The following is a 27,356-nucleotide window of genomic DNA, read 5'->3' as shown; positions in this document are numbered from 1 at the left end:
AGGTACTATGAATCAAAATGCATAAGTGGCCCAGAATTTCAAGTGGAGTTAGCTTGGAAATTTGCATTCAGAAGGTTTACAGGACAGTAGACAGTGAGACTTGGGGAGAACAGGGGACTAGGTTTTCCAGTTTTGTTAGGTACCGATTTGGCTTTGCAGACAACAACAGGAACTGCAGTTACCAGCAGTAGGCCTCAGGCTTCAGGAGGGCAGACATCACCAGCCAAGCAACAGACTGTGCTAGCTGAGCCCAGTGAAAATGAGGTTTGGAAGTGGGGCTTCAAAAGGGTACAATGACTCAGAGTCCACCCTCCAAAGCAGCCATTTCTGCCTGGGGACCTGATCTTTATAGTCTGGAGAAGAGCTGGAACTTTTCACTACCCAAAGAAGTCACGGCTTACATTCAATATAGTCTGGAGATGAGCAGTAGTCCCAGAAAATCTCCAGGACCCACCTGGAGGTTGGCTACCCCTGGGTTGGAAATATTCCTTGAGGTTTGAAAGTAGAGCCTCAAAAGGATATAATGCCTCTGCAGCCACCCAACCAGCCACATAGTGACCCTGGCCTGTTTCAGGTCAAGAAAACATTGCAGAGGAGGTGAAGTTGCCAGATAGGTGGAGGTTCATGTTCTGAAATTTCACACTTCCTAGGAGTGCTTGTACCTGATTTGACTCAGGACTGTTGTGCACAGAGAGACCTCCTTTTAGGGTTGTCAGCTTCCAAGTGAGGCACGAAACCCACACCAAACCATGAGCTACTGACCGTTGCATTACAGCAGGGGTAGTCAACCCGTGCTCCTCCAGATGTTCATGGACTACAATTCCCATGAACCCCTGCCAGCGTTTGCTGGCAGGGGCTCATGGGAATTGTAGTCCATGGACATCTGGAGGACCACAGGTTGACTACCCATGCATTACAGCACGCAACGGGCTTTGCTACTAGTTTCAAATAAAATTATCCATTGCCAAAGGCCGTTACCTCTTCAATTAGCTTAGTGTTTGACTTCTCTAATGAGTCGACGCGTGAGTGGAGGCTGCTGACTGTGCCACTGAAAAACAACAAAAAAGAAACCTGCATTTTAAATTATGACTTATGTTGAAGAAGTGCCATGACACTTACAGAACCGTCTGGCACCTGCCCAGGTGTGCACTGACAAACAGCTGGGAATTACCTCTTCAAAAATATACATCAACTTGCTCTTCCAAAATTTACTGAGACCTCTTCATCACTGCTAAGGCCGATAACGACACTGTCACTTTTCATTCCTCCCTCCCTGATGATCTAACAACTAATCATGGTTGTTGTCCATTAGCACAGTTAATGGAGCAAATCTGTTCTCTCCTTTAGATTCAGTCAATTTTTGTATTAAATGTACACTCTTAGCATCATAGCATCTTGATTGCTGCAGCTGCCGCTTGTCAAGGATTCAGGAATAAGTCCCTACATTTTTTCTTTCAAGAAATAAATTGTGAAAGCTTAATGGAATAGCTGTGCCAAGATTCTGGCTGCCCTCCATCCTTTCAGCTGTCTTTTTTTTTTTTTTTTATAGAAAGTTTTTATTTTATTTTCCAGAATTGAAGAGTTGAAGACAGTAAGATACATGCAATCTACATTGTTAATACAGAAAAGGAGAGCTATACTCTTCATTTGATACACTTGGTTCCCCATTTTTAATCCCTTTTGTAAATAGTTCAGGTAAGGGCCCCATTGTTCTTGAAAGACCTCTTAGTGTCAGTTTGACTATCTTGGTAAGATCAGCTAGTTTATTCACCCAGTCTTCTGTCGAGGGTAGTTCTTACGTTTTCCATTTCTTGGCCAATTCTAGTTTTTCTGCCGTCGTCGCATAGAAGAAGAAGCTCTGTATGTGGGTTAGGAAGCACTGTGGAAAAACATTTTGGTTCCCTGTTTCAATCTTAAAAACCCTCTTCTCTCCATTTAAGATTATAAACTGGCTACAATATTATGGACTTTTACCCAAAGCTTATAGACTTTTTATAGACTTTTTCACGTTTGCACCACATTTAAAAAGAGAAGTCTACCTTGTTACCATCATTTCAACATTTGTTTGCATAGTTTCTGATAGTTTTAACAATCATAAACAGTTTATACTTAACGTAGTCCTAGAGCCCTCCACATTTTCACTAGAAAAAGGGAAAAAGGAAAAAAAAGAATAAGCCTGCTTAATTGTACAGAAAGAAGAGAAACAAATATGTATAAGTATACATTGTTAATACCAGAAATAATAAAATGGAGTCTTCATTAATTAATAGAATAGATTTTTCGTTAGTTATATTTACACCTCCTCAGTTAAAAACCTTCTTTTAGTTATGCATTAAATTTAGGCTGAAAGTCACTACAGAGATATGCTAGATAATTCAAATTCAGCTATCATAGGAAATCTAAAACCCCACACTATAATATAAGCCCATTCCATTAGGTGTCTCCTTTTAGTTATGCTTTGATTTTGAGCTAGTAGGCAGTGCGAAATTAGGTTTAATAATACAGATTCAGCTTACTTAAAAGATCTTAGACCCCAGATTAACTTCTTAATTAGTTATATTGCCTATATGGCTACATACAGGAGGTAAAAGAGGAAAGGAATTTCGACCACTGTGTTGCATTTCCATTCCCCAAGCTTCTTAAGGAGGTCTCATTTCGAGGCTTATTACGTCTTGTAGCTCCCGTTGACTAATGTTCTGTCCTATTGGTCTTTGGCTGGGAAAGTACAGTTGTAGTCTTTCCCTCGAAGTATACATCGATAAATCTTGAAGCAGTTGTACCTCCTGGACTCCAATATCAGTACAGATGTTTTTCCATGAAGCTCCTTTCAATCGATTGCTTTCACCGCAGATCCATATGTCTTTCTTGTGTATTGTTGCTTTGGAGTGGCTATATATCTTCTCAGGTAGGGTGTCCTTATCTGAGCTGCAAGACTCTGACATCCCCTTTTCCATCTCCATAATTTCAGATTCCTCTTCTGCTGGTAATTTTCCATCTTGTTTAAAGCTATCATCAGCCACTACCATTGGTTCATCATTCCTGTTAGAGACTTCTTCCTTAATGCCTTTAAACTCCATGAGCATATTTTTAAGTGAACCATTTAGAGATTCTTTCAGGTCTTGTGTTTGTTTATCTAGAAGATATGCAAATTTTTTAAACGAAAACATGTTCCAGGTTTGGAATTTTGTTAATCAATTATGCATATGTTGTTTCCAAAATATATTTGCAATTTTGCAGATAGCCAGTAGAGGTCCTACAGAGTCCTAACGAAAGCAACAGTCTGTTTTGAATTAAAGGAATGTTTCTAGAGCTTAGTTCTCGCGAGATTCCACGGCTCTAATCTCTCTTATCTTCGAAGACCAAAAACAGATATAATACTTATTAGTTTGAGTTGATTTAAGTCCTTCTTCGCTTAGAAAAGAAAATTAGCCTGCCTCATGATGAGGTGGCATCAAGCAGAGCCAGAAACGGGGGGGAAAGTATAGACGGAGAAGCGGAAAAGCACTTGCATCTCTGCGTTGATTAATGACTCAATATCTTGGAATTTGGCTGCTTCACCCCCTCAGTGGTAATAAATCCTGTCACTCTGGCTTGTTTGGATTAGCGAGAGCAACTCTCCACGCCGAGAGTTCATTCCAGGGAAGAAGGTGCCGAGGGAAACCCCACTCACTGTTTGTAGGCTCGATCTGATGTCTGCCAGATGTTTTCGCTCCGGAGTTGTAGTGAGTTGAAGGTCTTGCTGGGAGGTGTCCAATTATCTTGGAAGATTAAAATAAGCTTTGTAGATTGCAGAGTTGAAAAAAGAAGAAAAGGAAAAAAGATTTTAAGATGGCGGACGGCGCTTGCTGGACCCTGTGCACACTGAGCTTACGTTCCAGTGGGAGATTAATTTCCCTGCGGAACAGAGAGGCCCCAGAGATTCACAAGGAATTCCTGAGAAGATTTATGGTTGGGTTAGCGTACCCAAAACCCGATTCTGTCAATCACAGCAGTGATTGACCCTCAGTGGAACAGGAGCTCGAAGTAATCGAGCTATCCAAGTGCCATGGCTCCGCCTCCCTCTCCTTTCAGCTGTCTTAATAATGTTTGAAGGAAAGCCCTGCTGAATTCAGTGGGGGCTAGGAAATCTGGGCTAATCAGGTTTCCTAGATGTGTGCACTACAACACCTTCTAGAAGCAACGCCAAAAAATGATGTGCTTATCATCATGGGAGATTGGAATGCTAAAGTAGGAAGCCAAAAGATAACCGGGATAACAGGCAAGTTTGGCCTTGGAGTACAAAATGAAGCAGGGCACAGGCTGGTAGAATTTTGTCAAGAGAATACAATGGTCATAGCAAACACTCTTTTCCAACAACCCAAGAGACGACTCTACACATGGACATCACCAGATGGTCAACACAGAAATCAGATTGACTATGTGCTCTGCAGCCAAAGATGGAAAAGTTCTATCCAGTCAATAAAAACAAGACCAGGAGCTGATTGTGGTTCAGATCATGAGCTTCTTGTTGCAAAATTTAGGCTTAAATTGAAGAAAATAGGGAAAAGCACTAGGCCACTCAGGTATGAACTAAATGATATCCCCGACGAATACACAGTAGAGGTGACAAATAGATTTAAGGAATTAGATCTGATAGACAGAGTGCCTGAAGAACTGTGGACGGAGGTTCGCAACATTGTACAAGAGGTAGCAACTAAAACCATCCCAAAGAAAAAGAAATGCAAGAAATCAAAATGGCTGTCTGAGGAAGCTTTACAAATAGCTAAGGAGAGAAGGGAAGTGAAAGGCAAGGGAGAAAGAGAAAGATACACCCAATTGAATGCAGAATTCCAGAGAAAAGCTAGAAGAGATAAGAATGCCTTCTTAAATGAACAGTCCAAGCAAATAGAAGAAAACAATAGAATGGGGAGGACCAGAGATCTTTTCAAGAAAATTGGAGATATGAAGAGAACGTTTCATGCAAAGTTGGGTATGATAAGGGACCAAAATGGTAGGGACCTCACAGAAGCAGAAGAGATTAAACAAAGGTGGCAAAATTATACAGAACAACTATACAAGAGCGAGCTTAACATCACTGATGACCACAGTGGGGTAGTTACTGACCTGGAGCCAGACATCCTGGAATGTGAAGTCAAGTGGGCCTTAGGAAGTCTGAGCAACAATAAAGCTAGTGGTGGTGACAGCATTCCAGTTGAACTATTCAAAATCTTAAAGGACGATGCAGTAAAAGTGCTACACTCAATATGCCAGCAAATTTGGAAAACTCAACAATGGCCACAGGATTGGAAAAGGTCAGTTTACATTCCAATCCCAAAGAAGGGCAATGCCAAAGAATGTTCAAACTACCGCACCATTGCACTAATTTCTCATGCTAGCAAAGTTATGCTCAAAATCCTACAAGCTAGGCTCCAGCAATATGTGGACCGAGAACTTCCAGAAGTACAGGCAGGATTTCGAAGAGGTAGAGGAACTAGAGATCAAATTGCCAACATACGCTGGATCATGGAGAAAGCTAGGGAGTACCAGAAGAACGTCTACTTCTGCTTCATTGACTATGCTAAAGCCTTTGATTGTGTGGAGCACAACAAATTGTGGCAAGTTCTTAAAGAGATGGGAATACCAGAGCATCTTATTTGTCTCTTGAGAAATTTATATGCAGGTCAAGAAGCAACAGTGAGAACTGAACATGGAATCACTGACTGGTTCAAAATTGAGAAAGGAGTTCGGCAAGGCTGTATACTGTCGCCTTGCCTATTTAACTTGTATGCAGAGCACATCATGAGAAATGCGGGATTAGAGGAGTCACAAATTGGGATCAAGATTGCAGGGAGAAATATCAACAACCTCAGATATGCAGATGATACCACTCTAATGGCAGAAAGTGAAGAGGAACTAAAGAGCCTGTTGATGTGGGTGAAGGAGGAGAGTGCAAAGGTTGGCTTGAAACTCAACATCAAGAAAACAAAGATCATGGCATCCGGCCCTCTCAATTCCTGGCATATAGATGGGGAAGAAATGGAGATAGTGACAGATTTTATTTTCCTGGGCTCTAAGATCACTGCAGATGGGGACTGCAGCAAAGAAATTAAAAGACGCTTGCTCCTGGGGAGGAAAGCTATGGCAAATCTAGACAGCATCCTAAAAAGCAGAGACATCACCCTGCCAACAAAAGTGCGTTTAGTCAAGGCTATGGTCTTCCCAGTTGCAATGTATGGCTGCGAAAGTTGGACCATAAGGAAGGCCGAGCGTCAAAGAATTGAGGCTTTTGAACTCTGGTGCTGGAGAAGACTCTTGCGAGTCCCTTGGACTGCAAGGCGAACAAACCGGTCAGTCCTAGAGGAGATCAGCCCTGACTGCTCTTTAGAAGGCCAGATCCTGAAGATGAAACTCAAATATTTTGGCCACCTCATGAGAAGGAAGGACTCCCTGGAGAAGAGCCTAATGCTGGGAGCGATCGAGGGCAAAAGAAGAAGGGGACGACAGAGAATGAGATGGATGGATGGAGTCACTGAAGCAGTAGGTGCAAACTTAAATGGACTCCAGGGAATGGTAGAGGACAGGAAGGCCTGGAGGATCATTGTCCATGGGGTCGCGATGGGTCGGACACGACTTCGCACATAACAACAACAACAAGATGTGTGCACAGATGTATTTAAAGATGTGGGTGTATCTTATGCCAGGGATTCCCGACCAGGGTTCTAGTGAAACCTGGGGTTAAGCAAGAGCTCCCCAGGGGTTAGGTGGCCCTTCCTAGAATTTCGACAGCTGCTGACATCATTAGACATCACTGGAGACCACTTTACAATGGAATTGGTTAACAATCGACCGATTGGCTGGGTCCTGGATTTTACTTGCTCTCCCAATTCTCTGGAGGGGCATGTCACCACTTCCGGGGTTCCATGAAGCCTGAAAAGTATTTCAGGGTTTCATCCATGGTCAAAAAGGCTGAAAAAGGTTGGTTTAGGTCTATCTATCTTCTATAGCTTGCATACTTGCTGCAGAAAAGCGCCATCTTGTATGACGGCATTAAGCTCCAGGCTGTGCCAACAAGGGCTTTCTCCCTCAATGTGTTCGTGGGAACCTAATTAGAGAGTGGCTTAATCAGACACATTGTATGCCAAACTTCTCACAGCATAAGGCGGGCTAAAGTGTACCTTCGAGTCGCATGGTGACCCCTTATGGGAGCTTTAAGGCAAGAGATGAACAGGGATGGCTTGACATTGCCTTCCCCCAGGGGTAGTCAAACTGCGGCCCTCCAGATGTCCATGGACTACAATTCCCATGAGCCCCTGCCAGCATTCGCTGGCAGGGGCTCGTGGGAATTATAGTCCATGGACATCTGGAGGGCCGCAGTTTGACTACCCCTGCCTTTCCCTGTACAGCAGCCTGGTGGCCTCCCACCCAAATTCTGGTCCTGCTTGGCTTCCCAGCTGCAATGAGATCAGGCTCCTAGAGCGGCCCCCTCCCACCTCGCATCCTCAGGTTCTACAGAGGGGAGGGGCGCTTTCCGTGGTGAAATCCCTTCCAGAATCATCCCTTCCCAGAGCCCCAGCATACCATCCAGCCGTTCAAAGGAGCCAAAGCAAGGGTGCAATTTCCAGAGTCTGGTTCTGCAGCGAGAAAGGCACCATTTTGCAGGGAGGCTTAAACTTTCAAAGTGAGGGGACCTCTTCTATGGACTTTAGCACGCCACCGCGTGTATACTTACTTCAGCTGTCGGTTTAATTCTTCAACGTAATTCTTCTGATCCAGTATAGCAGCAATATGGTCATTTCTATTTTAAAAGAAGAGAGAATTGAGAGACTATCTGATCAGACATTTTCTTGAGCCCCTGGACCTGCAGCAGAAAGACGGGAATTTAAAAATTCGACTACCATGTAGTCATAATCCAAACCATGGAATCGTTACAGGCACAGGTTCAGGCACAGAATGGCCTTGTCTGACAAAAGCAGGAGGAAATGGCTGAGCGACTGGTCCTTTCCAATAGGCACCCCAAAAGAACTGGGGTGTGTGGTTTGGAGAGGGTAGGAATGGTGGGGTTCCACTCAAAATTCTTAACACAACCCTATCATGCAGTCCACTTCAACAGCAAAAGCACCAGATTGGGCCAGATATTTCCTCTCTGTGGTGAGCACAGGGAAATGGGAACCCAGAATCACTCCCCACCCATCCCACCCAGCTGCTATCATGGGGATCCAAGCAAGGGGTCATCCCTGCACTCCTATGAGGCAAGTGGAAAACTCCAGAAGATGGCTGCCCGAGTTGTAGATGGGCCAGGACCCGGAAACCACTGCTGCTGAACTGGATGATCAGGGTAGCAAGGCTGGGGGCAAGGAGAAGAAGAAGAGTTGGTACTTATATGCTGCTTTTCTCTAACTGAAGGAGTCTCAAAGCGGCTTACAGTTGCCTTCCCTTTCCTCCCCCAGCATAGAGCCCTGGGTGGCTTCCTCTGCTGCCCCTTAGTTGCATCTGCCTTTGCATTTTGTGCAGTTTTGTGATCTGAGTAATTCTTTCTACTCCCAGTTCACACATTTGCCTTTAATAAGCATCAAGTGGAATCACCTGTTAAAACTGTTAAAAACATTAGATTCCCACCCCCCAGCAAACGATTCAGTTCAATCTACTAAAAATGCCAGCACAACATACCTTTCTTTGCTTTCTATATCATCTTCATTCTTCAAATACATAGAGAAATCAATCACGCCAACCTGAGAAGAAATAGGTTTATTTGCATTTTGGAGGGAGGGAGGGAGGGAAGGAAGGAGGAAGGCTTCATTCTGCTGACCAGACTGGGAATGTAATCAGTGGAGTGAGAAATTCCACATCTGTTCCACATAACATATTTCTGGTAAGGCCTAGACTTAAGTGCCACTCAGTGCTTAACACCCACTAAGGGAGGCTGTCCTACCCCTGAGTGCCTCCTCTTCCAACCAGCTTGCCTGTCTGTCCAGCAGCCAGCCAATCGCCTTCTGTCCCCCACTCCTGGGGGGAGGGAGAGGCCATCTGCAGAGTTCTTCCACCCCCTCCCCGCATCTAGTGCCATTGTTTTCCTGAATGCTTGGCCCCTAGTTATGAATAACAGCTGTGTTATTAATAATGTAATGCACAGGTAACTCTAACAATTTCTACTATTCAAAAAGTTCAGGCAATCATCTTTAGCTTATGACGCTGGTCCAGATATGTGCACAAGGGGCTTCTGTGAGTACAGCAAAGCATATTCTGATCTTCCTTAGTCAGAGTCTTCTCATGTTCCCCCAGAAGGATTTCAAAATGCCCCAGAAGAGTGTCAGTGTTGTGCGGTGGTTGGGCCAGAACCTGAGAGAGCTGGATTCAAATCCCCCCTCTGCCATGGAAGATTGCTGGGTGGACCTGGGCCCATCATACACTCTCAGCCTGATCTTCCTCACAAGGTTGTTGTGAGGATGAAATGGAGGACAGAAAACATTATTTAAGCAGCTTTGTGTCCCCAAGCAGGGGGAGAGGGGGGAGGCAGAGCTTAAATAAAGGAAACGAATAAACAATGAGGTTTTATGGATCAGAGAAGAAGCACGTTATTTGATATGACAAGCCACATTCAAATATGCCCTTTAGGGCAAGGGACACTATGAAGATGCGTAGCCCCTCTCTGCAGTCATATGAAAAACAGAGTTTTAAAGGCGATAGATGTATGCACAGCAACTAACACAGCTGTACCCTCTACAGAAAGAGTGGCCAAACTGTGGCTCTCCACATGTCCCTGGAGCCAGCAGGGCCTCATGGGAATTGTAGTCCATGGACATCTAGCCCATGGACATCTGGAGAGCCACCCCTGCTCTACAGCAAGTCCCCCTGTACGTATCCTTCTAGATTGCCAGCTTCATGAGGTTTCCTGTAAAGGATTCCTTTTCTTTTTATTAAAATCAAAAGGTAAATAAGCAAAGTGTATTCCAACATCTATTAAACATCTATTAAATGATTATTCCCCTGAGATTACAGCCATGGTCACTAAATATATAGTTGAAGTACCTAATAATTTTATCTGTTCTGCTATTGTCTGTTTATATTGTCTCTTGTTCTGACCTTCTGCCATATATATTTTGTAACATTCTGGTATGTGAATGAATGAATGAATGAATCAATGAATGAATGAATGAATGAATCAATGAATGGTAGAGATTTGTCTAATCTTGTCTCTGCTCCTAACTGTTGGGTACACCCAGGCTGGGGCAGGGGCAGGAAAGGCCAGTCTCTGGTCTCTGTGTAATCATCAGAAAGACAGGGTTTCTGTAAATAGCTAATCTCAAGAAACCTTCCTGGGTGAAAATTAAGCCACTCTGATAACAATGTAATGTGTACACAACCAAAATCTTCTGTAAACTTTCATGACTAAAATGTATATTGAAAAGTCTGCTTTCCTGAGCTGAAAATAAAATAAAAGGCTAACCTGCTCGAGAAGGCAAGCAAGCTTCAAGCAAGCTTAAGACCAAGCTTCTTCCGAGCCAGCTAGCACAGAGAGAGAAGCAAGCCTTTTGTCTGTCATTACTTCAAAGAATGAATGAATGAATGAATGAATGAATGAATGAATCTTACTACAAGATACTCGCTTACAGCTTTGTATTCACTCACTTGTGAATCCAAGTCTTCTCCCTTCACACACAGGTTGGCATCTATTACGTTTAAGCCAACAAGCAATCCGACAATGACGACGCCTTCTTCTTCCATCATCAGGGCATGATATTCGTAAAATTCACTGCCAAAAACACATTGCTTCTTAAAAACTAGCTTTACAGCATAACACACATTTTTATTTTTTATTATTATTTTAAGACACTTTTAATAACATGACACACATTTTAATAAGCTTATTAAAAGAAATGCCTCTCAATCAATCCTTCAATTGACTTCACTGCTGATATTCAAACTGATTTTTAAAACCAGGTAAATCACAATGGATTTTATAATATGGCAACGTCATAGAAGCTTCATACAGTCTCTTAAATCCAAAAAAGGTGCAATCCACTGAACAAAATTAAGAAGTCTGACTTTGCATTATAGTGCAGTCCGAAGTGGAATTACACCTAAGCATATTGACTTCAATGGACATCTCTGCTTAGGGTAGCACACTTAAACACGTAAAATGTTTACATTTGCCTGGAATACAGCCAAAGTTTTTAACTCACATGGCTATGGAGAAAGGTCAGAAGACGTCTGGGCCTAATGTTTAAAATTGGCAACATGGGGTGGGGGAAGGAGAGTGTCTACTCAGGAGATAGCGCTTGACTCAAACACAAATCCCAACCACACACAGTCTGGACAAGTGTGCTGCCCTGCTCTTCTTCACAGACAAATGCTCCCATCCCATCCATAAGAACACAAAAGCAAAAACTGAAAAAAAGCTCTACAATTTTGCATTTTGTAAGCAATTTGGTGTTATCCCTGTTTATGCCAAGGGCATGGAGCATTTTCAGTAAATCAGTTTAAGTAATACAAGCAAATGACCTGATCAGACTTTTTGTGGTGTAAAAGGAACCGAAATGGTAAGATTCTTTGGTGAACACACACACACACCCCTCTTCAGCTGAATGTTGAATCACTGTCCATTTACTAACTACACTGCAACACAACACAAATATACTGTTATGGCAGCAAATGACCTTAATTTTCCTCACAGACTTCTAGACCGGCCCTCACCTGAGAAGGTCTCTTCGAAAGATGAGACATCGTAGATAGTCCGCCATCTTCTTCTGCATCAGTGCCAGTCGTAACCAGGCCCGAGCACGTCCCAGTGGAGTCCTCATAAAGGAAAGGAAGAGCTCAGAAAGTACCCAAACATGCACCAGACATTGGGTTGATCTCACATTCTCTTTCTGTAAATGGATGAGCACATCGGTTTGGCCAAGAGAGGACAGTAATGTCTGCATCTGAGGGCTCCCAGTGTCACATCCCATATCAGGGGTAGTCAAACTGCGGCCGCAGTTTGACTACCCCTGTCCCATATCATCCCTAAGAGTCCCTATCCTCAGGAGTGGCTTCTCAAGGGGTGGAATGGGCTGTGAGAGGAAGAACAAGATGGAAAAGCAGAAAAGCACAAGGGGAATTCCTCTTGAAATGTCATCGATCCAACCCATAGTCTTGATGGCAATCAACAGCTTTCTGAAAAGGAAATTTCAAGCCCTCACTCAAAAAGTAGCCACACACCTCCCAACACACACAAGAAGTTTATTCTTCTACGCGACGACGGCGGCAAGATTAGTCCTGGCTAGAAAATGGAAAACGCATGAGCTACCGTCAATAGAAGACTGGCTGAGCAAATTGGCAGATCTCGCCAAGATGGCTAAATTGACATTAATGATTAATGGAAAATCAGAAGAAGCCTTTCGGGAACAATGGGAGTCCTTATCTGAACTATCTAAAATAGTAAACCAGAAGGGAAAGGAGCGGGTTCTAATATGCTTAGATTCTAAACAATTGCTTCACTGATGTTTATTATATGTATCTATGTTATTTCTATCTTTTTGGAAAAATAAAAATTATATATATATATAAAAAAAAGTAGCCACACAACAAAATCAAATCCCAATCATAACAGATCTTTTCTGTGGTAAAGGATACAAAAATATGTTGCACCATTGGTTTTCTGAGACAACTATTTAAACTGGCAGATCTGCGGGATCGCCTCTTCTACTATGCTCCCCAACGGTCACCAAGATCATCTGACTTGAAAAGTACTTGAAAGGCTGTCATATAGAGGATGGAGGAGAGTTGTTTTCTGTTGCCCACGGGGGCTGGACCAGAACCAGTGGGATGAAATTAATTCAAATGAATTTTCAGCTAAACATCTGGAAGAAGTTTCTTACATTTAGAATAGTTCCTCAATGGAACAGGCTTCCTCGGGAGGTGGGGGGATCTCCTTTGGAAGTTTTTAAGCAGAAGCTAGCTAGCTATCTGACAGAAATGCTGTTTCTGTAAATATAGGCAGATTCTGAGTGGATGGTCAGAAGGGATTGTGTCGGTGCTTGGCTCTTGTGGCCCTTTCTTGCATGCCCAGGGAAATGCACAAGAAGCTGGGCAGGGAGACGGGGAAAGTGCCAGCTCAGGAGCTACTGGTGAGTGTTGCTTTCTTTCTTATAGTATGTGAGATTATATAGGTTGCAGGAGAGTGGGGGCTGTTTGAGTGTTGGTGTTTTTTTGTCTGTTCCTTGCCTGGGTGGTGGGGTCTGCATTAGTCGATTTGCATTAGTTGGCAGTTTTGCCTGGGGCTGGTGGTTAGTTCCACCCTCAGCTGGGCTATAAAAGGCTTTGAGCTATAAAGGCTCTTGCTTGCCAGAGGCGTGTGCCAAAGGTGCATGCCAAACTACAAAACCTAAAGGGCTCTTGGCTTGTGGATCAAGCCAGAAGGCTATGCAAGAGTTCCAGAATTTGCAGAGGGAGTCTGCTTCTTACCACAATGGATCGAAGCGGCACAGCTGGTGACGGACATGAGGCTGTGACTTGCACTGTCTGTGGCATGTTTGTATTTTTACCTCAGAATAACTTTAAATACACATGCACCGAGTGCAAGTTAGTAGTGCTCCTGGAGGAATCATAGAATCATAGAGTTGGAAAGGACCTCCTGGGTCATCTAGTCCATCCCCTTGCACTATGCAGGACACTCACAGCCCTATCGCTCATCTACTGTAACCTGCCACCCCTTTGCCTTCACAGAATCAGCCTCTCTATCAGATACAGTACGGCAGTGAAGCAAACGCGCATGCAGTTGCCGCGCATGTGCGTTAGCGCCACCTGGTGGTAAAACATGCGCGCGCGGCGACTGCGCGTGTGCGTTTTTGCAGCACCCGGGCCGTCGGCTCTCCCCTCACTCCAGAGGCGGTCCCTGACCTGAGAAAGGTTGGGGACCGCTACCTTAGGATGCCTAAATTTGTAGATTCATCTATTTGTAGATTCATCTACAAATTTAATAAGTATCCCCTCTAATCCCTCAACCAAATCATTTATAAATATGTTGAACAACACAGGCCCCAGGACAGATCCTTGGGGCACTCCACTTGTCACTCTTTTCTAAGAAGATGCTGTACTATTAACAAGTACCCTCTGGGTACGATTTGTCAACCAGTTATTGATCCACCTGACAGAATTAGGATTCATACCGCATTTTACCAATTTGTGAACAAGAATATAATGTGGAACCTTATCAAAAGGAGAAGGTACAGAAGCTAAAAGAATGCCTGTTCACACTTTATTCTAAAAAGTAGAGGATTTCTACAAGGTTCCCCATGATATTCTTATTGGCAAGTTGGTAAAATGTGGTATGGATTCCATTACTGTTAGGTGGATTAATAACTGGTTGACAGATTGTACCTGAAGGGTGCTTGTAAATGGTTCATCATCTTCTTGGTGAGGAATGACAAGTAAAATGTCTCAGGGATCTGTCCTGGGCCCTGTGTTATTCAACATATTCACAAATTATTTGGATGAGGGAATAGAAGGGGTGCTTATTAAATTTGCAGATGATACTAAACTGGGAGGGGTAGCAAACATACCAGAAGACAGAATCAGAATACAGGATGATCTTCACAGGCTGGAAAACTGGGCTAAATTGAATAAAATGAATTTTAATAGTGAAAAATGTAAAGTTCTGCATTTAGGTAGGAAAAATCAAATGAATCACGATAGGATGGGTGAGACTTGTCTTGGCACACACAGTATGTGGCTTCACACAGTATGTGTGAAAAGGATCTGGGGATCTTTGTAGACCATACACTGAACATGAGCCAGCAGTGTGATTCAGTAGGTAAAAAGGCAAACAGGATTTGCGGCTGTATTTTTAAAAGTATAATGTCCAGATCATGCAACACCTTGTTACCCCTTTACTCTGCTCTGGTAAGAATTGATCCAAAAACATATCAGGTTCAGTAGAGTACCTAAGTCATGACAGATTTCCAAAAACATGCTTTTGGTGTAATTTGTATGTTATGGCACAATATTTGGCTATCTGTTTGGAAACCTCAGTATTTCCTCCAGAAAGAAGGCTCCTTCTTCCTCAGAGTCACTGGGAATCTGGAGCATGAGGGGGTTCTGACAGTGCTACTGAAAGACTGGCTAATCTCTGGTTAAATTCAATAAAGTATTATTAATAAAAAATTAATCTGATGCATGCAACGGATGATTTAAAAAAACCTGAATTTTTCTGATTTCTGGTTTTTATGTAACTTAGTGAAATATGGATCCCTGTCCCAGTAGGTCTCACATCGGAAGCAAGAAAAGAGGTGCAGGCAAGGCATAAGTAATGGCCAATGGGTGTAATGAGATCTTTGTTAGCAGCACAACTTACTTGAGACCAGGTAAGTCTCGCACACTGGCAGCAATCTCCTCGGCCTCTGGGTACAGCTTCTCGACAAGCTCCAAAGGGCCCCAGATCGTTTTATTGTAACTTAGAAAAGATTTTCTTACTGGAAGGAGAAACATAAACATTATGACTCCTCAAATTCTACTTTACACTCTCAGCACCATTAATACAGCAGCTACCCGATAACTAGGTGGGCAAAAAGTTATATAATATGTGATGGGGCAATCCTAAAGAGACGTAAACGTAAAGGTAAAGGTATCCCCTGTGCAAGCACCAGGTCATGTCTGACCCTTGGGGTGACGCCCTCTAGCGTTTTCTTGGCAGACTCAATACAGGGTGGTTTGCCAGTGCCTTCCCCAGTCATTACCGTTTACCCCCCAGCAAGCAAGCTGGGTAATCATTTTACCGACCTCGGAAGGATGGAATACTTCATCAAGTTTAACTCTTCTTAGGATTTTATATTGTTTGATTTATAATGTATTTGTTTTCCACCCTGTCTCTGTGGACTCAGGATTGATTACATAGTAATTAAAATATATTCACATAAAAATACAAGCTAAAATTTACATTTACATGTAAATTAATAAATAAAAACATAATAGAAAAATAAAATAAGTTGCATTTTGTCAACATAAGCATATTTAATATGCCATCCCAGTAGGGTTTCCAGCTGTCTGGAGAGAGAGAAAGTGTGCAGCATTTTAATAGAGATTTAATGGGTTGTTATTTACCTGGTGATGTTATCTGCCTCCATATCATAAAACATTTCAGATGGCCACTTCCACACTAAGCTTCTACTGAAGGGGCATTTTTTCTCCAGGTCTCTTGGCATCCAAATATGTTGGAGACTCTATACCAAGCTTTCTTAACCAGGGTTTTGTGAAACCGTGCAGTTTCTTGACAGCCCTGGTAGACTGAATGGATGGGAATTTATATATGTATAATTTGTTTAACACTTATCTGGTGACATGACCACGTATGGTCATGTCAACCTGCTTTCCCCATCCCAAATGGCCAATGATGGGCCTGGAGGGGTGGGAAGGGGTGGGGCCCCAGGTGGGCATGTCCACAGCTGTGTTTCCCAACAATATTCTGCATGATCGCACCACTTCTGGGGTTTCTCAAAGCCTGAAGAATGTTTCAGGGGTTTCTCAACAGTAAAAAAGTTGAGAAAGGCTGCTCTACATAATGATTCAAAGGAATGTTGTACAACACTCTGTTATAATGGGGAGAGGCTATGGTCCAGTAGCTGAGCATCTGCTTGGCATGTAGGAAGCCTCAGGTTCAAACCCTGACATCTTCAGGTAAAGTAGCAGGTAATGTGAAAGACCTCTGCTTGAAACTCGGTAGAGCAGCTGTCAGTCTGAGTAGACAACACTGAACTGCATTCACTGCTAGGGGATCATGGGAATGGTAGTCCATGGACATCTGGAGGGCCACAGTTTGACCACCCCTGGGATAGACTAAGGGTCCTACTCAGCATCCAGTAGCTTCATGTGTTCGTGTCATAAGAAGGCAAAAGAAAGCTGGTCAGGAGCCCAAAGAATCCAAGTATATCAACAGAAAAGGGAAACAACTAGGAGCCAACAGCTGTATTTAGATATCACGAACTAACCGTGATTTAGATCTAGATGGGTCGCTGTGGGAGACAGTAGGAGAGAAGGCCAAGAGTCCAGTAGCACATAAAAGACTAACGAAATTTGTGGCAGGGTATGAGTTTCTGTGAGTCACTGCTCACTTCTTCAGATGCAGCTAGTCTGTATCTGACTGCCACAAAGAGTATGTTTATCAGTCAAAACGGCCCGACCGAACTCATGATTTGCTTGAAATGTGAATGAGACTGAAATGCTTGCATTTGCACCCGCTGTCGTCCCCGCCCCGCACTCCCGGTACATCCTACTATGACTGAAAACTTTTATCTAACCATAAGTTTGAGCACTTTAGAATTCCAGGCAGTGGGCGATACATAAATCCCATTTTGACAAACCAGGTCAAATGGTAGTTTGTGTCGTCTGAATGCGGCAAGAGCTGATCACGAGAGCTGATCACGAAGGAGATGGGAAACTCCTGGAAAAGTGGAGGCTGCTTCAACTAGCCCGAGAAATAGTAACGGACCCAAGTCTGGAAACAGACAGCTTGTCCATTGGAATAACTGGGATTTCAGATCTCCACAGTGTGGATCAGTGAAGGCAAAAAGTGGTGGATGATTGGTTTGGAGACATTTTTGTTGGCTAGCCCAGGGGTAGTCAACCTGTGATCCTCCAGATGTCCATGGACTACAATTCCCATGAGCCCCTGCCATCATTTGCTGGCAGGGGCTCATGGGAATTGTAGTCCATGGACATCTGGAGGACCACAGGTTGACTACCCCTGGGCTAGCCAACCGCAGTGACTGATCTACTGTGGCATTCCTGTACTACAACCCAAAATAAAATTCTAAGATGCTCTGTCAAAACCAATATAAAATAAAAACAGGCTACGTTTACCTTTAAGGCCATGTTTCAGGCAATGCTCCATAACGACGAAGAACTGTTGCAAAGGGGGATAATCAGAATCAAGAGTGCGTCCGAAGCTCAGAGCAGATTCAATGAGTCCCTTGATACTCAGTTTAGCCATATTCAATAAATTTGCTCGTTCCACTGCTGTGGGGTCTTTCACAGCTAAAGGAGAAAAAAAGGGGGAAAAAGACATTTGTTCCACTTAATATTTCTGGTAAGGCCTTGGAGGAAGAGCGTGTCTCATGGCTTAAGTGCCACCATCACCACCCCAATCTAGCACCCGTTGTATTCCTGAATGCAACGGGCTTGGCCCCTAGTGATATCAATACTATTACAATAAGGCCTGTTTGGTGGCATAAGAAACACAACATGTGAGGCTCCTAGTAATGAGAGCCAGCTTGGAGTAGTGGTTAGGAGTGCGGACTTCTAATCTGGCGAGCTGGGTTTGATTCCCCGCTCCCCCACATGCAGCCAGCTGGGTGACCTGGGGTTAGTCACAGCACTGAGAAAGCTGTTCTGACCGAGCAGTAATATCAGGGCTCTCTCAGCCTCACCCACCTCACAGGGTGTCGGTTGTGGGGAGTGGAAAGGGAAAGCGAATGTAAGCCGCTTTGAGCCTCCTTCGGATAGAGAAAAGCGGCATATAAGAACCAACTCTTCGTCATCTTCTAATATAGAGAAATGATTCCAGATGTGGAGCCCACAATACAGAACCAAAATTGCCACAAAAAACCCCCACCACTCTGTCCAGGGCCAAGACTGGATAGATCGAGGTTTAAATCGACTGGATCCAGCAGGCGGGATCTAGCAGCGCGTTGGTCAATTACACATCTGCTTGAATCCTGCCTCGGACCTCAAGCTTGGTCCTCGGCAGATCCACAAACACAACAGCTGTCCTATGGACTTTTTAAACTTCACACACACACAGTTTCACTCTTACCTTCTTCACAATATTTATGAAGAGGGATTTGCCAAGGAAAGTTTGTGCCACAATAAATCTGTGAGTCTATGGCGCAGTGGTGGCCGAAACCGTGGCTCTCCAGCTGCTCATGGACTACAGTCACTATGAGTCTGACAATGTGCGGGCAGGGCTCATGGTAACTGAAGTTCATGGACATCTGGGGAGCCTCAGCTTGGCCACCCCTGCTATAACAAGACAGCTACCCTATGAATCGATGACCTTCCAAACTAAGAGCCATGGTCTCCTTGGCTGAATCAATCCATCTCCTGTTAGGCCCTCTGTTTTCCCTGCTGATTCCAATTTCTCCTAGCATTATTGTCTTTCTCCGTGACTCTGGCCTTTTTATGATGTGACCAAAGCAGGATAAGCTCAGTTTATTAATTTTAGATTCTAGGGAATGTTCAGCCTTGGTTTGATCTAGAACCCACTTATTTGTCCATTTAGCGGTCCACAATATTAATAACAGCATAAATAAAATGGTGTCTGTAAAAAAAAACAAATAAACCCAAGCCAGCAACAGAGCTGTCTTTAAAAAGGCTTTCCTGCACTCAAAGATCTAGCCAATGAAGGGTCTGTAATTGAAGGAATTGAATCAAACAAATGTTTGTGAAAATAAGGTATTTGTAATGCTAACAGGAAACATTTTGTGATACTATTATATAACAGAGAGCAGGAGGTTTAAATCACCAAGGGGCCTGTGCTGGCAGGGGCTCATGGTAATTGTAGTCCATAGACATCTGGAGAGCCACAGTTTGGCCACCCCTGGCTTAAATGCTAGACTAAGGTGACCAGATTTTAACATTGGTAAAGCGGGACACCACGGACCGGGAGGGGGGTGGTTCTTGATTAAAAGTTGGTCTATATGGAGCAACAAAAAGTTTCATATATATATATATATATATATATATATATATATATATATATATATATATATATATATATATATATATATATATATATATAAAATCATAGAATCATAGAGTTGGAAGGCCATCTAGTCCAACCCCCTGCTCAACGCAGTATATTCAACTTAAATACAATTTGCCAGGTGCCCCCAGATGCCCCTCCAAAAGTGGGACAATCTGGCCACAAAAGTTTTTAAGTAATGCAAAATTCTTATCCCGGCTAAGAAACAAATGAAGATGTGGGCAGATCGAGCTACTGTTTACCTAGCCTAGGATGCTCCATTTCAGAACAAAGCAACAAAGTGGCTGGAGTCACAACAGTCGATTGATTCATACTGATCCCGTTCCTTTCCTGTACCCTTTTTCACAGCAATTATATGCAATATGGTCTGAAATCCAAGGAAGACATGCCGAAGCTCAGCAAACCTATAATCATAGCACCATTGCTGGTAAAAGCAGGTTTTACTAGCAGTTTTATGGTATATTATGTATAATTCAAAAAGAAATCTAGTCCTCGGTCTATATAGCTAGAACAATTTCTCCTGCAACCTACAAATCTACTTCAGCATTCAGTCCCTATATGAACAGTCTAACGTCATGGCTAGATTCCTGTTTCTGCAATTTAATTTAGTGTCAAGGAGATATTAAGAAGTCTAGGCTACACAAATAACACAATACCCCCCTAAAGCCCATGTTAATTACAAAACAGACTTGTGTAGCACAAGTCGCTGAGGGTCAAAGACCCCCCTCCCCCAATTTTGTCCTGGCTCTGGAGTCACAAGGCAGCTTTATGCCCAAAGTACACATTAACCAAAGATACATCAGTTTTGTGGTCCATTTAGAACAGTAAAAGCAAATTCCACTTAGATGGAAAGTAGAACAACTCTCTCTCCCCTGGTTTATTCTCCACTGCAAATACCCATCTCCAAGAAGCATTTAAAGCCCCATGGTGGAACCACTTAGGTTTATGCGATAATGAGGAAAGAGGAAAAGGGGAAATAAGAGGAGGTTTGGCTTTCAATCCCTCAATCAAAGTAGCTTTCCTTGATTTAAAGAGGCTAACATTTGTGTGTGTGTGTGTGTGTGTGTGTGTGTGTGTGTGTGTGTAATCTGGATCGTAGATAAAGCATAATCTCTCCGCTTCAGTTTCCTATCCGTAACATGAGGGTAATGCCACCTCCTTTGCAAACCACTCACAAACCACATGATCAAGGGGTCATTCTCCTGCACACTCATGATGCATACCTTCCTGTACCAGCCATGACCTCCTGCCCTTTACACAGGCCAAACTGGACATCTCTGCAATAAGAGACTAAGTGGAAATGTGCCAAAACCAGCGAGGGAAAGTTTGTACCTCCCAGTCCATTCAGTAGCAGACTTTGGCATTGCAGTACTTGAGGAGAAGAGTATGACAGAAAGGATCCAGTAAGAAGCTGCTGAGTTGAATTCATATACAGCTTCTTAGATACTACCATGCTTGGATGCAAAGAGGGGGTGGTTAGCTCACCACTGAACCTGCAGGTTCACCTACACTGTTCAGATTCATCTTACGTGGTTATTAATCAACTATTATGAATGGTCCACACCCAGTCTTACTCCATCATTTACTCTTTCGACCTGACCTTGTTTACATCTGTGCTCTCTAATGTGACAAACCTTGCCCCCAGGGAAAATGGGCCTTCTCTCTGTAATAACTCACATCTACACCGTCGCTCTATTTCCGTAAGTCAGCTTGGGTAGTTATATGTTTACTACTCATGTGTGTCCTGCTTCCCCACTCAACAAGTCCTCACCCTCTTAAGTGTGTGTGTGTGAGACTGTATCTGCCAATGGAATGTAAACCTTTCTGCATCCGAGGAAGTGGTCCCTGGTTCACAAAAGCTCTCATGCAATAACACATCTGTCCCATCTCGAAGGTACCACTGTGTTTGGTCTGCCTCCAACAGTCTGACATGGCTATCCCTCTGGAATTCTGTTTTACAGGAGGTCTGTGGCGAGTGCTGAACAATTTAAAGACACGGTCTTTTAAGAGTCACCAGGAAATATTGGTCAGGGAAGATTACCAAGCTGGATGTAAGCACAGCAAGGTTGGGGGAGAGCTAAGTGACAGATAACAGTAAAACAGTAAGTGACAGATAAGGTAAAACACATGATTCTAAGGATCCTGTGTCAGTTTCCTGTGCCCAACCCCTGTAGGACCTTGAGGATTTCCTTGCTAGTTGATGTAACAGACTGTGGTCTAGGCAGGGGTAGTCAAACTGCGGCCCTCCAGATGTCCATGGACTACAATTCCCATGAGCCCCTGCCAGCAAACGCTGGCAGGGGCTCATGGGAATTGTAGTCCATGGACATCTGGAGGACCACAGGTTGACTACCTAATCCAGGGATCCCTGGACTGAGTTGGTTCTTATATGCTGCTTTTCTCTACCCGAAGGAGGCTCAAAGTGGCTGACAATCGCCTTCCCTTTCCTCTCCCCACAACAGACACCCTGTGAGGTGGGTGAGGCTGAGAGAGCCCTTATATTATTGAAGAAGAGTTGCTTCTTATATGCCGCTTTTCTCTACCCAAAGGAGGCTCAAAGCGGCTTACAGTTGCCTTCCCTTTCCTTTCCCCACAACAGACACCCTGTGAGGGAGGTGAGGCTGAGAGAGCCCTGATAATCACTGCTTGGTCAGAACAGTTTTATCAGTGCCATGGGGAACCCAAGGTCACCCAGCTGGCTGCATGTGGGGGAGTGCAGAATCGAACCTGGCATGCCAGATTAGAAATCCACACTCCTAACCACTACACCAAGCTGGCTCAACAAGTCTACTATAACAGAAACAACAAAGGATCTACAAACTTACTGTTCCGTAAGCTTTTGAGAGTGTTTTTTGAGTGTGTTCTTCATGCATCTAACAAAGAGCAGTCACTGACTCATGAAAACTTGCGGAATAACCCACACGGTAATCTTTAAGGTTAATCTTTTAAGGTTTGTTTTTTGTTCTTTTCTAAGAGCACGTGTGGCTTCTTTCTTGAAGAGCCTCTCCCAGCTGCAAGCTTAAGGGGCAGCTCATGTTTTGACACAAGATTACACTACGAAGTGGAAACACGCTCTCAGCCAACAGGCCCTTCTGACACACTTTCTTCTTCCCCACAACCCGCTTTGCATTGGGAATTAATTCTAGATCGCCTGACGGAATCGAGCATATAAATCTCCATGTGTTATGCAGCCAGTTGCCAAAATGTCATTCATGAGAAAAGATTCACCCCACAGGGTCAAAATTCTTAGCCCTCAAAAAGGATGCTGGGTAAAAAGAACAAGCCCCTCTTGAAGACCTGCATTCCGTGGCTAAACCCAGATTTCCCTAGACCAGGGGTAGTCAACCCGTGGTCCGCCAGATGTTCATGGACTACAATTCCCATGAGCCCCTGCCAGCATTTGGGAATTGTAGTCCATGAACATCTGGTGGACCATGGGTTGACTACCTCTGCCCTAGACGACAGAGAAGGCCTTCTCACAGGCTTAGGGAAAGGGAGGAAGACAAAGAAAATGACTTGTCCTGGTGCTAGGGTTGCCACGTCCCTCCTGGCCATGGGAGGTGGGAGGGAGATTGGGGGGGGGGTAAAACTGCCTGATTGAGGTTGAGAAACTCCTGGAGATTTAGGGATGGAGTGGGGGGGACCTCAGTGGGGTACAATCCCATAGGACCCACCCTCCAAAGCCTCCATGTGTTCCAGGGGAACTGATGGACGAGCTGTCATTCCAGGCCCCACCTGGAGGCTGGCACCCCTGACCTTGAGTGGAGTCCCAGGCCACAGCATCCATGTTCTTCAGGGGAACTGGTGGATGAGCTGTCATTCCAGGCCCCACCTGGAGGCTGGCACCCCTGATCTTGAGTGGGGTCCCAGGCCACAGCATCCATGTTCTCCAGGGGAACTGGTGGATGAGCTGTCATTCCAGGCCCCACCTGGAGGCTGGCACCCCTGACCTTCAGTGGGGTCCCAGGCCACAGCATCCATGTTCTCCAGGGGAACTGGTGGATGAGCTGTCATTCCAGGTCCCACCTGGAGGTTGGCATCCCTGATCTTGAGTGGGGTCCCAGGCCACAGCATCCATGTTCTCCAAGGGAACTGGTGGATGAGCTGTCATTCCGGGCCCCACCTGGAGGTTGGCACCCGTGCGTGGCACCCTCAGTCCCCCCCCCCCCCCCACACTCCCGCGGGGGCACAGGGAAGGGAGGAAACCCTTCGCGCATACCCCGGGCGGCCGTGGCCTCCGCACACTTCCCCCCCCCCTCAGAGCCCGGGCGGAGGCGAGGCCTGGCGAGGCCTGGCGAGGGCCTCCCCTCCCCTCCCCCCCTCCCCCCCCTCCGGCCGCGCCGCCTCACCCATGGCCAGCGACAAGGAGCAGCTCCGCGCGCCTCCTGCCTTCGCTCCTCGCCCGGCCCGTCGCCAGCCCCCCTCCGCCGCCGCCGCCGCCGCCGCCGCCTGCATCTCCGCCTCTCTGCACAGAGCTCGGCCGCGGCGCCCCTGGCGGCAGGAGGCCCAAACGGGGGTGGGGTGGGGGTTGTGGCGGCGGCGGCGGCGGAGGGCGGCGGTCTCTCCTGCGGAGAACCGCGTGGGCGTCACCGACCCCTCTCCACAGGCAGGGTGACCTTGGGCGAGTCGCGGTGTTGTTAGAGCTGCCCTCGCCGAGCGCCTCTGCCGGAACGTCCTCCGCCGCACCCAAGGCGAGAGGAAAGGAGGGCGATTGGAAGGTGCTGCGAGACTCCTTCGGGCGGGGAAAAGCAGAGTCTAAACACCTACCCTTCTTCAGAACTGATTTTCAGATAATGCACCCTGATCAGGACCGGCGAGCCTGATCCCCGCTCCTCCACATGCAGCCAGCTGGAAGACCCTGGGCTCGTCACAGTCCCGATAATGCTGTTCTCATGGAGTAGTAATCTCAGGGCTCTCTCAGCCCCACCTGCCTCACAAGGTGTCGGTTGTCGGGAGAGAAAGGGAAGGGGTATGCGCGAAGGGTCTCTTCCCCTCCTGTACCCCCGCGGCACTGGGGGGGGGGACTGAGGGTGCCACGCACGGGTGCCAACCTCCAGATGGTGCCCGGAATGACAGCTCATCCACCAGTTACCTTGGAGAACATGGATGCTGTGGTGGTGGGAGGGGAACTCTGTGGCCTGGGACCCCACTCAAGATCAGGGGTGCCAGCCTCCAGGTGGGGCCTGGAATGACAGCTCGTCCATCAGTTCCCCTGGAACACATGGAGGCTTTGGAGGGTGGGTCCTATGGGATTGTACTCCATTGAGGTCCCCCCCCCTGCCCACTCCATCCCTAAATCTCCAGGAGTTTCTCAACCTCAATCAGGCAGTTTTACCCCCCCCCCCCAATCTTCCCCCCCCCTCCCATGTTCAGGAGGGACGAGGCAACCCTAGCACCAGGACAAGCCATTTTCTTTCTCTTCCTCCCTTTCATCTCCCTCAACTGTGGGAAGCCCTTCTCTGTGGTCTAGGGCAGAGGTAGTCAACCTGTGGACCTCCAGATGTCCATGGATTACAATTCCCATGAGCCCCTGCCAGCGTTTGCTGGCAGGGGCTCATGGGAATTGTAGTCCATGAACATCTGGAGGACCACAGGTTGACTACCCCTGGTCTAGGGCAGGGGTAGTCAACCCGTGGTCCCCCAGATATTCATGGACTGCAGTTCCCATGAGCCCCTGCCAGCATTTGCTGGCAGGGGCTCATGGGAACTGTAGTCCATGGACATCTGGAGGACCACAGGTTGATTACCCCTGCAATAGAGCGGCCATTCTGGGAGACCCTGGCACATTTGGGGAGGGGGGCCAATCTGAAAAATATGAGAAAAGGAAGAGAGTTGGAGCACCTGGGAACTGAACTGATGAAATACCGCTTTTGCCATGTATGAAAGAAAGGTAGAAAGCTTGACCTTTGTCAAGGGAAAGAACAATAAATCATTTCCTTTGCATGTGCTTGGTTTTAGTGCATTCAAGGGAAAAAAAGGAACACACATTTCTCTGGGTCGAATTTTATAGAAATCTCTCTCGCACTGCATACATAGACAAGGTACATCAGGTATAGGTCAGTCGCTCTTGGCTTAGGCCTCTTTTAGCCTAGCTCATTGCACAAGCAGCCAGCCTACTGCAGGGGGTCCTCGAACCTGAGAAGAGCTCCTAAAAGTCATGGCCTCCAAAAATGACACTGAGAATAAACATTATAGTGTTGTACTATGCAGAGATCCCTCCCCAAATCTTACCCTCCAAAAAATCTCCAGGAATTTTCAAACCTAGAGTAGTTCACCCTACTTGTTGCTGAAGACAAAGTTGCACTTACCTGTTAGTATTGTTCATTGAGCATCTCCTATGCAGTCCCACAAGGGGGCTGTGCACGAGCAGGCCTGCCCTTGGGGAGGTCTTTACAGCTAACAGCCTCCAGAGGGTGCTGTGTGCCAGAGCCAGTACATTTGTTCCCACTCAGGAACCTCGTGCTCCCATGCAACAGTGCTCCCCCCCCCCCAGTATGTCTTTTGCCGCCAAAGGTTGTATTTTCGGAATCTCCAATTTTTGCACCGGTGAGGCATTGCGCCCTGGTTCTCTGGGATTGTTCTGAATTGCCATGGCTTTCCAAAAAATGCCCCCATTGTGGGGTAAAGGTGACCCAAATGGACAAACATGACTTATGTCTGTGGAAGGGCAAAATGCCCCCACACGTAAGGCCTGCCAACATTTCACCCCCAAAGCTTGGAGGGACAGGGGATCAAAACTTAAGGAGCATATTGGGAGAAAGCCCGGAAAGCTTCAGACCCTTCATCCAAGTTGGCCCCAGAAAAATTGTCCATGTTGTACTGCCCTCCATCTCACAGAGATGTTTCAAGGTGGTTTGCCGCTGCCTGCCTCTGGCCAGTAGCGAGATTTCCTTGGTGGTCTCCCATCCAGGTGCTGACCAGGACCAAGTCTGTTTAACTTCTTGAGGAAGACAGGACTTCAGTAGGTGGCGAGGATGGGAATCATGTTCCTGCTGAGCCCCTTTCGCTCCTCAGACTCTGTCCTTTCAAGGCTCCACCCCAGATCTCCAGGAATTTCTTAAACCAGGGTTGGCAGCCCTTCCTCAAAAGTCTCCATTTCGGGGAAAAGCCTTCTCCAGCTTGCTCCTGACCATGGGGTCCTGGCCATTGCTTGCTTCTCTCTCTTTCTCTGTCTGCCTTTCTCCCCAACTAGGACCCAAAGTGGCTTCTACAAAGAAATTAGATATTTTCTCCAGACTAAAATGTGACCAATGAATAACAATCCAAAAAGAAGTTTTGGCAACATAGTGTTTTGACTTTGCAGTAAACCAGGGATGAGGTATGTGTGTGTGTGTGGGCACCAGGGATGTGCCTTAGGAGCCAATCCCAAAATGTTTGGGAACTAGTGCTCTAACCCACTGGGAGAAACCTAGGACTCCCTTCCTGGATCAATCTTGGATGGGGAAGCAGAAGCAGGCTCACATGACTCTGAACTGGAGCAGATGACAAAGGGTCCATGGCTGCAGCCTCAACTGCATATACGATGGCTGTCACATCCATATATGATGTTCCCAGAAACCAGAGGGGTTCCCTGGGATAAAGTGTAAACTTGGCAAAGTTAGTTTAGCTTTAAACACATGAAATTAAAACACAGTGAAGCTATTTG

At 45.6% G+C, this 27,356-nt stretch overlaps 1 protein-coding gene across 3 annotated transcripts in view; it reads right to left on the bottom strand.

Moving 5' to 3' along the window:
• Nucleotides 1-24,242, bottom strand: part of RUFY2 (RUN and FYVE domain containing 2) — a 51,257-nt gene extending 27,015 nt beyond the window's left edge. For all 3 annotated transcript variants that reach the window (XR_013233750.1, XM_077350763.1, XM_077350765.1), the window contains exons 1-8: nt 24,061-24,242; nt 17,812-17,985; nt 15,311-15,428; nt 11,671-11,772; nt 10,606-10,729; nt 8,647-8,708; nt 7,709-7,774; nt 979-1,048 (exon numbers count right to left, since the gene is read on the bottom strand). Coding sequence is in view for 2 of the 3 variants with exons in the window: in XM_077350763.1 (XP_077206878.1) it covers nt 979-1,048; nt 7,709-7,774; nt 8,647-8,708; nt 10,606-10,729; nt 11,671-11,772; nt 15,311-15,428; nt 17,812-17,985; nt 24,061-24,166 (822 nt within the window). In the remaining variant the exon portion in view is untranslated. The remainder of the gene's footprint in view (nt 1-978; nt 1,049-7,708; nt 7,775-8,646; nt 8,709-10,605; nt 10,730-11,670; nt 11,773-15,310; nt 15,429-17,811; nt 17,986-24,060) is intronic.
• Between the last annotated feature and the right edge of the window lie 3,114 nt (nt 24,243-27,356).

The sequence above is a fragment of the Paroedura picta genome, chromosome 8 (genome assembly GCF_049243985.1).
Source record: "Paroedura picta isolate Pp20150507F chromosome 8, Ppicta_v3.0, whole genome shotgun sequence".
Classification (NCBI taxonomy): Eukaryota; Metazoa; Chordata; class Lepidosauria; order Squamata; family Gekkonidae; genus Paroedura; species Paroedura picta.
Note: the sequence above shows the minus strand (reverse complement) of the source record. Positions and strands in the feature narration are given on the sequence as shown.